Below are 12,651 nucleotides of genomic sequence, written 5' to 3'. Positions count from 1 at the left end.
TAGAAGCCAGGTATAGTAACACATGCCTATAGTGCTAGCTTACTCTAGAGGTTGAGGTGGGGGATCACTTGAGTCTAGGAATGTGAGATCAGCCTAGGACACATAATGACAACATGTTTCAAAAAAAAGAAAAGAAAGATAAAAAATAACAGAACAGTAATTCCTCAAGAATCAGCCAGCATTGTTGACTATGACATTTGTTCTATGGCAACATTAGGAGGCAGTGTAGTTAGTTGTAAAATGCACACACCGGAGAGCCAGACCAAGTGGGTTCTGCTTGCGTGTCCTGGTTCTGTTGCTTAGTATCTTGGGTAAGTCATTTCATCTCCATATGCTTCAGTTTCCTCATTTGTAAAATGCTATAATAATTACTTATGTTATAGTTTTTGTTTCATAATAATTTTTGTATTGTTTCATAAAAAGTTAATATATATAAACTATTTAGACCAGCATCTGGCACATAGGAAGCACTCAATAAATATTAGCTGTTATTATTTGGAGGGACAGAGATGACTTCTAAATGTAGGTGCATTTTTTTTTTCAGCTTTTAGACAATCATTAAGGATATATCATATATCTGGCACCATATGAAGCCTTATCTCATTTAAGTCTTGTAAGAGATACTTTATCATAGGTAAGGAAATTGAGGAGTTAAGTAACTACCAATTGATCACACTGGTTAGAACCAAGTTCTGGGACCCTAAAGCCCCTGTTCTTAACCTCTACATTTCATTAGTACTAACAAATTTAATTCTTATCTTTCTTTAACAATTTCCAAATAAGCAGGGGGAAAAATGTCTAAAGTAGCTAAATTTAGCCATATAATATGGATTCATAATTAGATATATAGGAAAGTACATGTAGGATAATTTTAAAGTTAAGGATAATTTTAAAATTTAGCATTTTTAGATATCATATATTAGAGTGTGTATCTACCATGTGCTAGAGACCATGCCAGGTGCTCTACAGAAATTGTATTCTATTAAATTCTTGTACTATACCCTGTGGTTTTTTTTTTAAGAAATGAAAAATTAGTCTCAGAGATAGTATATACCCTATGCAAAATCACACACTTATAAATGAGCCCCCACCTGCTCTCATGCCAGAGTCTATACATTCTTCATGAGGCCTAAGTAGCTTACTTCTACTGTCATTGTTGTTTATATTTTACTTTTGAGGTAAATGTGTATACATCTAGATTTTACTCATTCTATCATTTTTTCTTTCCTTGTAGTTCAGAAAACTTGAAGTCAAACAGCATATAAAACATTTAGTCAGGGTGACTTTGTACAATTAAACAATGTAAGCCAAGTTTTGCATAAAGATTAAGGTATAATCTTTAAAATTCTTGAGTTTGTTTGTTCCAAAGAAAAAGTATACCTCCAGGTCACCCATTAAAATGTAGCATATATAAAAACTAAAAGTACTGGGTTGGAAGTATGACTTTGTGGTAGAGCAAAGCTTACCATGCTTGGGGTCCTGGGTTCAATCCTCAGCACTAAAACAAACAAAAACACCTAAAAGTAAAAAAAAAAAAAAACTCTTTTCTCTTGGCTTGGTAGACTTTTCCCTATATTTAACAGTAAGACAGTTACTGTATTGTTTCTTATATAATATGCTTGTACAGAGTGCTGACTTTATTTACTGGGCATGAGGATTTTCAGGGTTTTAGGGAAAAAGTGTGACTGAGTGTTAATCATTATTGTACCTGTCTGAGTGTGAGATTAAAATTTTTCTCTTTGAATAGATTTAAAAGCATTATCATGGTACATTACTTTTTGTAATCTTTTACATTTAGTAGTTCCTATGCATTATTATGGTTTTAAAAACATATAAAGATGGAAATATTGTAAGAATGAAAGTAATAAAAGTAATTTTACTTGATTTATCATCATGAGCTCCTTATGTCACTGAGCAGCCAAACGGTGTGATGATGGAAAGTGATCAAGTCTTCCTTTTCTACCAGGTGATCAGACTCTGAGAATTTGGGATATGAAGGCAACAGGAGTCAGAATTGTGATTCCAGCACATCAGACAGAAATTTTGAGCTGTGACTGGTGTAAATACAATGAGGTATTGTGTGTGGTTCTCTCCTGAGCTTCTGGCCTTTCAGATGTGGAAATCAAGATTTATTTATCTTTGTTTATGTGGATTTTGGTGGTGTTCTGAACTATTAAGTAAAATTCAGTCCCTTCATTTCTAATTAATGATTGTGACTGACCCGCATTAGCATTAATTGGCTGTAAGTGCTCATAAAACAAGCAAAATAAGAAACACAAATTCTCAAAAGTTCAACAGTGCAGCTTTGTTTGTTTTGGGAAAGTGCTTTACAATTTATGTAATCTTTTCTTGATTGCTTTTAACCCTGTCACTTTGTATCATCTTTTGCCTTCTTTTTCACTTTCCCACTCAGACCTCTGAACTATTTGTAACTTGATTTTTAATTTGACCGTTGTATCAGCTTTAAAATTTTTCTGTTTCATCTTCCCCTTTAAACACAATTTTCATGCTTCTGTAAGATAGCACTGTGTAATTTTTTACAAAACTTCAGTTAACCATATGAACATATGAATTACATAGGAGTGTATTAAATGTGTTAATATGCTACTTGGGTACCTCAAATGATTTGTTAACTGTGAAAATAGATAAAATGTATACTTATTTTTTCCCCTAGTTTTGAAAGTTAAAATTATTGAAAGTGGAAAAAAATGATATTGACAGAATTCTTTAAACAGAAAAGAAAATATAATACATATTCAGTAATATTTGATTTAAATAAAAATGTTAATGCTAATGACAACAGTTTTAATCTCTCCCATTACAAATGAATTTTCCATTTAGGAAAATTAAAAATTTTAGGAATTCTAAAAAAGGTGCTGTTATACATTTGATTAAACTTATACATTAATTTTAATGTTACAGATTAAATTTTTTTAAATCATTGAAACTTTTCCTCAAATGATCTTGTATTAAAGCCCAACATATTCAGACAGTGAATTGCTGCTGTGGTGGATGTGGGATAAGCTGAGTGTGGACCCAGCAGTTGTTCTGTTTAGCTAGGCCTCTGGGTTCATTAGGGCTCTAGATAGCAGAATTTGTAAAACCCGATGTGATAGATAATTCTCTCCATAGATTCTGAGTTTTGATCAGATTAAGACTTGGCCCAACAGATTTGGGGATGGTGATGGATTTGGATTCAGAAAAACATAAAAATTTAATTTGTTCCCTTTACATTTTCAAAAAGTCCTAAATTAATTGGCCTCCTGCCTTTTAATACCTCTTATGATCTCAGAGGATGTTGAAAATCTTTTGAAGAGAAAAGTGGACTTACTTGTCAAATAAGCTTTAATCTTTTATGTATTTATTACTACTAAAAATAAATTGGAAAAATCTACAGTACAATAGAGACTCTGCTTTTGTCTCTGTGTATAGTATTCCATCATAGACATAAAGCATTCTAAGTTTCTTTCAGGTTAATTTTTTTTGGCCATGTAATGTCTATTTTGATTCCTTTCTATGCTTATTATACATTTTTACAAGAATGACTCCTGAGATGAAATAGATAATTAGCAGAAAGTAGATATTGTTTGTAATAGGAAGCCTTAGTACTGCTCAGTTGTAAAAATGTCACAATATACTTTTCTCTGAATTGTTTTTAGAATTTGCTGGTGACAGGAGCAGTAGATTGTAGTTTGAGAGGCTGGGACCTAAGGAATGTGCGACAACCAGTGTTTGAACTTCTTGGTCACACCTATGCTATTAGGAGGGTGAAAGTAAGTTTTTATCTTGTCCTTTTATATGTAGAGCAAAAATGTAAATATAAATAGAATCAGTGAAGCATGTATAAAAGAAGGTTTTGGTGTTTAGGAGTGGGGGTTATTGATTCTTTTTTATGGTGTTTTTGTTACCAAATTAATGATAAGTGTTTTAGTCAGCTTTTTCCACTGACCAGAACAGGTGTAGAGGAGGAAAAATTTATTTAAGGGCTCAGAGGTTTCAGAGGTCCAGCCAGCTCCATCATGGCAGAAGAGTATGGTAGAGGGAAGCAGATACTATTTTAACACTTTTTACTATAGTAGTTTACTTTTAGTATTACAGTCTTTATAATTTTCCATTCAGTGGGAAATAGTATATTATGATGACATATATGAATGTTCACAAATGTGTGGGGTATAAAAAATTTTCTGTTCTCCAAACAATAAAGGATGAGGTAACTCCTTTGTGCTGCTCCCAAGAAGTTCATCTGTTATAAGGTAACTTAAGTTAGTTCTCAGCTTTTATTTAGGCAAATTCTTCTAAATTACTGTGGAAAACATCTTAAATGACATTTCCCAATTTTAATTCTTTCATGTTTTTACATTCAGGGCAAAAAATTACCTTAGTGATCTTTTCAATAAGAAAACTATACATTTCTATTTTTTAAATTCCAAATTTCCATTAAATTAGTATTTTGGGTGGGGGGGTTCATGAGTTGAACTCAGGGGCACTTGAACACTGAGCCACATCCCCAGCTCTATTTCATATTTTATTTAAAGATAGGGTCTCACTGAGTTGCTTAGTGCCTCTCTAAATTGCTTAGGCTGGCTTTGAACTTCTGGTTCTCCTGCCTCTGTGTCCTGAGCTGCTGGGATTATAGGCATGTGCCACTGCTCCAGGCCAAAATTAGTATTTTTAAATTTTATTGGCTTTCATGAAACATATGAGGCATAGTCCCCTGTTTTGCTTTATTTTTTCTAATTTTCTTTTCTTTATTTTCGCAATACTGGGGATTGAACCCAGGATTTCATGCATGTTTGGCAAGCACTGTACACTGTACTACATCCCCATCCATCTTTACTCTATTTTGATATTCTATTTTGGGTCCTGCTAGAAGTTGCCCAGGCTGGCCTTGAATTTGGCAATCCTCCTGCCTTAGCCTTCTGAGTAGCTAGGATTGCAGGCATGCTGAATCATGTCTGAGTTGCTTTGTTTATTTTTTAATGGTAGTCTTGTGTGGATGGTATTAGTAGATTTTTTGGTGCCAGGGATCAAATGTAGGCCCTTGAGTTCGGTAGGCAAGTATTCTACTACTGAATATACTCCCAACCCTAGATTTTAGTAGTTGAAAAATATTTTTATGTATATTTCAGAGTGGTTCTGAGAATGAAATAGGGTAATATAGTGAAAGTGCTCTAAAAATTGTAAAATACTATTCAAATGTAGTTATATGTGTATATAACTATTAGCATGCTTATAAGGCTGGGGTGTAACTCTGTGGTAGAGTATTCATCAAGTGTGCTAAAGGTCCTGGGTTCAATCCCCAGCACCACAAAAATAAGTAAGTAAATACATAAAGTGCTAGTAAGATAAATACTGAACAAATATAATTGCAAAGGGCAGTCTGTATTACTATGTTTATTACTTATTTTGAAGGTGTTATTTGCCTTTAAATTTGCAGTTTGTATCTTTGAAAGCATTTTCCATTAGACATATGATATAAATAACCTAAAAATTATTTTAAAGGTGTTTTTATTTAACATTTAAATATTTATTTTGATATCTGTGATTATAGCGATAATATGTATTTATAAAGTTGGTAAATTCTATAATTATTGCATATAAATGTTCTGTCACATACTCTCATATCTGTAAAATCATATTTGGATAGCTAATAAGAATTTATATGTAACTTTTACAGAACAGCAACATTTTGGGAACACTTATTCTAAAGAAGTTCTAAAATTCAAGGGATGGCTTTCTTTAGAGAATGTAAAAATAATTTTTTTCTATAAATGAAAACTTAAAAGACCAAAAGATTTTTTCCTGAAATTTAAGCATGTAAGGTTCAGGAAAGCATAATTTTAAGTGACAGCACTGAATAAACTTAATTTTATTACAATGGAATGATCTAGCATATTGTAATTAGAGCTAACCTTTGTGTGTGTGTGTGTGTGTTTTGTTTTAGTTTTCACCATTTCATGCTTCAGTGCTGGCCTCTTGCTCCTATGATTTCACTGTAAGGTACAGTGCTTTTTAAATACATTTCATTGTGGAATACCAAGTAGCAACTTTGCCACTTTTCTGAAAGATTACATATTTATTTTACTAACAATATGTGTCCTTCTTGCCTTTTAATCTTCCTTTTCCTTTAACTATTAACTTTTTAATCCCATCTCTTTTTGTTCTCTCTACTTTTAAATCTGTACTTCAGTCTACATTATCCTTTTCAGTACTTTCATTCATGTGATAGCCTTTTCTTTCTAGTAGTGATTTTAGATCAGTGTTAGCCCTGATTCTGGCTCCTCTGTCCTTTCTCTGTTCTATTCCTTCTTCCCTGGACTGCCTTTGTTGTCCACAAAGGCTTATAGCTAGAATGTGGGAGACAGTTCAGTGGGATTATATTTATATTTCTTCTTATAGGTAATTTGAAGTTTAGATGTGTTGAAGACCTGTGTTCTGTGTAGTTTTATTTGTTCTTCTTGTTGTTCTGGATTGGTTTTTGTGAAGATACACAACAAGTTTTAAATTTGTATTGGCTTTATTGCTTCAGCTACCCGGATCTCCTTTCCTTTATTTCTGAGTCAGTATTTGATGAGGTAGAATCTGTATAACTTTGTTTGGATAAAATATACTTCTAATAGAACAGATTATAATAATGCTTTGAGAGAAATTACATGCCCTAACTTGGTTTTTTTTGACTGATTCAATACAAGAAGACAGACAAACTAGGAAATATAATCACACTGATGCTCCTACTTCTCAATTGAAATTATACTGTAGCCAAGTTTTGTTTTGTGTTTAAATAGTCTGTATAGAATAGTGGGGACTGATTATAAAGCTTGGGAGCCAAAGAATGGCAACATGACAGACAGGAAGAAATTTGTCAGTTTCTCTGTCCATGCCAGACATTTCCAAACTGAAACTGTGGAGCTAGATCCTTGGCTGGGGATTTGAAGGCTGATCATTCATTCCATGAAAATGAATATACTAAAGGGAAAAAAGAATAAAGAAAGCAGAGCAAAAAGATTGTATTTTTAGGAGGGAATTAATGTTGGAGGGAAGAAAGGGATAACCCACCAGAAACAGAAGGGAACAGTAAGCAGTATGTCTCAGAAACTGTAGAAGGAGAGGATGACTGGGAATGTATAGGCTAAACAGGGTAAAGAGAAAACTTAGAATCTTCTCTTTCACGTAAGTCACAGTAGGATCAAAAGGGATTTCCAGATAGAGAATCTGGTCCTTGCATTTCAAGGTGTCTGAAAGTGATCATAGAACTTTTAACCAATTTGAGATTGGGTATTGATCTTTTGGTGATCTCACTTTTAGTATTCTTAACAGTTTTAATTGGGTCTTTCTGATTTGGGAGCTCTGTCAATCAAGGGACATCTTGAATTCACTTTAGTGGTTTGTTTTTCAATAAAAGGGAGACTTAGTAAATGACTACCCCATACTTTCTTTTTGTAATTGTCACTATGATCTTAATCCACTGTTTTATTTAGGCATGTCAGTATTCCTAAATAAACAGTTAGGAAATACCTTACTTTTGCAGATAAAAATTTTCTCAGGAATATTTGATACAAACTGAATGTGAACTACACTGCTCTAAAATATTGTAGGTACTAGTATGCTCATAAATCATCACAATTTTTGCCTCACATTTTTGCTTTGCTCTTTGCTTTTAAGATGTAGGCTGTGTCTTTTATGAACTAGAGATTGAAGGAGAGATGTTTAGAACTCCTGGGAGATGATTGTGATTCTAAGTCAAAGTTACCAGAATTATATTTGTAAGCATATGGAAAAATTGAGTATAGTTAAATAATAAGAGATCTTTAATGTTTAGTTGAAAAAGATATTTCAATAAGTTAATATGTATATAACTTAAGAGTCTGAGTTTCTTCATATGTTGTATGGAAATTAGTAACATCTATTCCCACAAGCTCACAAAGTGATCACAAGAATTATATAAGAAATCATGCTTTAAAATACTGAGATAATTCTTAATTACTATTCCCAACCTTTGCCTTGAAGCTACCTTCCCAAGCCTATGCCCTGAACTTTTAGCAAAAGACTATCTCTTACTTCTTTTTAAAAAATAATTGTAGAGCTCAAGCACAAATCTCAGTTTCCAATCAAATCTGCAAATTTATCTATATTTGTACCTCTCTATTCTTCCTCTTATTTTTGGAACCCCTGGGCACAGGTGCTCTTAATCCTTTATACTCCTGTTGCTTTCAGAACTGCATTTCTACAAAGTTACCTCTTGTCCTTCCTTTATCATCACTCTGTGACTCTCTTGACTTCTTCAGTCTGCAGCTTCTCCATTGGTCCTGTATCTTCCTTCTGTCTTATACTGTTCTTGCCTTCTTAGCCAGCTTTTAAGGTCCCTTTATGGTTCCATTCAGCAGGCCTTTTTCAGGGCCTTTGTCATCCCAGGGTTGTCTGCTTTGTAAGTCTTACTTGATAAATTTGAACCTATAAAATGGGTCTGCCTCACTGCTTAAACAGGGTTAGTTACATTGAAAAGGTTTTTAACTTTTGCTTTTGAAGTGCTTTGGCAGGCTATCTCACTAATGATTGATTATGATTTTCTGGCAATCATCATGCATACTCAGGAATTCTTATGAAGTAAAAAAATCTGATGTAGAAATTGTTTTCAAGAAGAAAATATTTCTGAAAACCAAATTTATCAATTAATGATGTTAAATTGTTAATTTAGTTTAAGAAATTATTTTTAATTTTCAGCTCTGAGGTCTTAGACCCTTGAAAGCTTATAGGTTTAGACACTTAAGGCTATATCTGTATTTATGCCCAACCCCACACTGGCTTCAGCCCTTCTTTACTGAAATTGCCCTGGCCAAAGTCATGAGTGACTTTTGTAATACAAAATCCAGTCCATTTGTCAATACTTCAGGACCTTGCTGCTGTATTTTACGTGGTTGATCAAATCTTCCTCCTGGAAACTTCTGTTCCAGAAATTTTATGGTTTTCTTTTCTGATTCTCCGCTGGTCTTTCCTATACTTTGTCATGGAATTTCCTTCCCCTGGAACGTGGTGATCCACCTTTAGCTTAAGGCTTTTTCACATATCCTTCTAAGAAATAATTTCCAACAATCCTTTTCTAGCTGTGACTTCTTTTAAGAGCTTTTGACCCAGGTGTTAGTGGCCAGTAGTGATCATTCAATATAGGATTATCAAAGACTTTCCTGTAAAAAGGTAAATAAAAATAAAAGAAAAACAAAGTCATTTGACAAGCTTTCATTTTGAATATTTTTTTGTGTATAAATATATGATATTTGTAACTCTCAATGCATATAGACAGTAAGACTAATCGTACTAATGGCTTGTGTGAATCTAGTCTCTCCTTATTTGTGTTTGGTGACCATTGATTGGAAAGTTCAAAAAAGGTACATTTGGTAGATTTTTGCCCCATGTGATATGAGTTAAATTTATCCTCTGAAGAATTTTAAATCTGATTGGATTGATGATATTTTAGTGCCAGAAAAATGATTTTACCAGAAAGAAAACAGATTTAAGGTATAAGACCAGGAGTAAGTGGTTTAATTTTTAGCACTGATATTTCATTTAGATTTTGGGTAGCTAATATTTATAATACAAGTTCTTCAGATATAGTTTATATTGAGTTTATATTGAGTTGCCCATGATTAGATTTTGTTTAGTTTTTTGAAACTTTTAAAATTTCATTTAAAAATAGTTCACATGGTAGGTGTTATATCAAAACTGATGGTAGATGAGTATATGTATCGTATCCTTTACTAATACAGTAGCTCATTATGTTGTGTTTCACTGAATATGTAATGAAGATCTAAAAACTAATATATATTATATATAAAAAACCTAATGTTTTAAATTGTTTAGTTTGGTTTAGATTACATAAAAACTCAAGCTTTATGAAAAATAGCCGCACTCTCTTCAGCTAATGAGTAATATATTTTATAACAATATAGATGGTCCCTAAATTATGCTAGTTCTACTTAAGATTTTTTGTTTTTACTGTGATATGAAAGTGATACTCATTTGGCAGAAATCATACTTTGAATTTTGAAGTTTGATCTTTTACTAGGTTTGGAAAGGTAGCCTGATAATGGTACAGTACTTTCTTTCTATGCTGGGCCACTACAGAGCTGCAGCTCCCAGTCATCCCACCATGATGAGGAGAAGTAGTGGATACTCTACAGTGTGCTGTTGCTAAGCTAGAGTGTTGAGTAGGGTGTAGTAAATGTGTTTTTAACTTACATTTTCACTTTACAATGGGTTTATTAGAATGTAACCTCATCATAAGTTGAGGAGTATCTGCATACCTTAGTTCTTTCTAAACTTCACCCAAGGTAACACTAAATCTAAAATGTATCTTAGTAAATTTTCTCCATATTCCTATGAGTTTTATCATCATAGATTTTAAGTCTCCTTCTCCTGATACACTCTTGATTAGGTCACTTCTTATTCCTGCCAGGCCACGTTTACTGTGCCAACCCTGTATAAGCATGATTTGAATTTTGAGTGCATGTTTTGGTTTCATACCAGGTAGATTTTTTTAAAACATTTTTTAAGTTGTCAATAGACCTTTACTTTGCTTATTTATATGTGGTGCTGAGGATCGAGCCTGGTGCCTCACACATGCTAGGCAAGTGCTCTACCACTGAACTACAACCCCAGCCCCCATACCAAGTAGATTTTAAAACCAAAATCAGCAAGCCAGGTATGTGTTACAACCAAACAACAGTTGTTTTTTCATGAGGAAGAAGACTTTTGCGGTTCCACATTGTAGCAAATGCTTCTTTAATAACTTTCATACATTGATAAAGCTAAAATGATCAATTTAGCCTCATAGTTAACACTCTTCAGGTTTGTGATACTTTTAAAAATATTCTAACTTTTAAAATAAACATTTTTTTTTATCCATGGTCTTTGATAGTAATATTCTAAACGAAGCACTTAATTTTTTTAGACTAACATTTTTTTTCGGCAAGAAAAATATGAAAAGAATTTTAATTTCAGTAATAATCAAACTGTACTTATCCACAGTTTGCATTATGGGGGTCTCTGCCTATACTCTCAATATTAATGTTTCAAATGTTAAACCACTTTTCAAAGTGGTTACAAAGTTACAAAGTTGTACAGCTATGCTCTGTCATAAAATTAATATATATTTGTAGAATATTATCTGCTAGCCATTGTAGTAGAAAAATTGGAATATCTTGCTGAGGAAATGGTAAAAATGAAGGCTTGGGGAGAAATAGAAGCATGTTTAAGGGAATCCTAAGCCTGTCAATTTGGTGTAGATATATACTTACAAATCTAGTTATGAAGTAATGAAAGGTATAGTCAATGGATTAATTACAGGTTGGCATATTCCTAGGTATCACAGACTGTGGAGCCAGACTGTCTTCTACTAGCTATATAAAGTTGAACAAGTTATTTTAAAACTGTATGGCTCAGTTTTCTTATCTATAAAATGGAGATAATAGTACATACAACACGGGACTCTTGTGATGATTTGATGAGTTACCATATACAAATGCTGGCACTTAGAAAGTGCTATATATAAGGGTTTGTTCTGTTGTCAGTATTAATGGCAGAATGGCTGGTGACAAAAGATTATCTCTTAGGGCTTGAGGCCCATATCATCTCTAGTCTTCAATGAAGAAGTAATCATTTATATTTTATAACAGCAAAGGCAATCAGCTTCCACCTGGCCTTTTCTTGTCCTCTACCCTTAGGGGTAGAAGAAAAATACAAAGTAGGAGTAGAAAGTTATCTAGGAACAGCCCTGTCTCTCCACATTCTGTGCTTGTTTTGTTTTCTCCCAAGAGTGAAAGGAATAGGATTTATTCAAGTGTGAAGAATAGAAACTGACCTCTTGCAGGGGCAAGAAGGGACCCTAATAGTGGTTGCCCCATCTCTTGCTCTTTGGGAAAAATTGTAGATTAGACATCTGTTTTCTGGTGTGATGAGCATATGGGCCTTTGAGTCAATAAGACTTGTGAAAGGCTGCCTCCTCAATATATTAGCCATGAAATATAGGAAATGATACCTGCATTGTGGGATGTTCAGAGGATAAAAAGAAATAGTATGTATAAATGTTCTTGGCACATACTTAGTGCTCAAAAAATAGCCGATGTTTTAAATGAGAATGCTAGTAGTAACAATAACTTTCCTGTTTTAAAAGGTGAGTACCTCAGGGAGAGTTGAGATATTAATCATTCATGCTTTATCTAACATTACATTAATAAGACAATTATATTGCTTACAGCCACTGAGGAGCTTTGTGAATAGGACTTTTTATGGTACTGTGGAAGATGAGATAGGGAAGCAAGCTTTGTGAATATGGTGCAGCAGGAGCCGGAAGAATGGTTACATTACACAGAGTTAAAAGTATATGGGGCATTTTATGCAAATCCATAATCAAGTGACTACTTCTACTTCATTTCAATCAATTTAAGTCTTTCCTCTAAATTACTATTTATTATGTGCATGTTTATTAATTCTTAGGGAGGCAGCATGTATAATTGAAAACTTTAATTTAAATTTCTAGATTTTTCCATTACCAGCTGTATTTTACATTTATAGATAACAAATATTTAGTTATTTAATATATAATTTCATTTTATTTAGTTATATTTAATCTCTATAAAGCCAGTTAACCTTTCTGAG

General features: G+C 33.1%; 1 protein-coding gene across 1 annotated transcript in view; it reads left to right on the top strand.

Annotated features, from left to right (window-relative positions):
- The window catches only part of Pex7 (peroxisomal biogenesis factor 7), a 65,152-nt gene that overhangs the window by 25,520 nt on the left and 26,981 nt on the right, over positions 1 to 12,651 (top strand). Inside the window, exons 6-8 of the mRNA XM_027938442.2 lie at positions 1,967 to 2,073; positions 3,660 to 3,773; positions 5,945 to 6,000. Of these exons, the coding sequence (XP_027794243.1) occupies positions 1,967 to 2,073; positions 3,660 to 3,773; positions 5,945 to 6,000 (277 nt within the window). The remainder of the gene's footprint in view (positions 1 to 1,966; positions 2,074 to 3,659; positions 3,774 to 5,944; positions 6,001 to 12,651) is intronic.

Source organism: Marmota flaviventris, chromosome 6 (genome assembly GCF_047511675.1).
Source record: "Marmota flaviventris isolate mMarFla1 chromosome 6, mMarFla1.hap1, whole genome shotgun sequence".
NCBI classification, from domain to species: domain Eukaryota; kingdom Metazoa; phylum Chordata; class Mammalia; order Rodentia; family Sciuridae; genus Marmota; species Marmota flaviventris.
The sequence above is the reverse complement of the archived record's forward strand: the minus strand, read 5'-3'. Positions and strand labels throughout refer to the sequence as shown.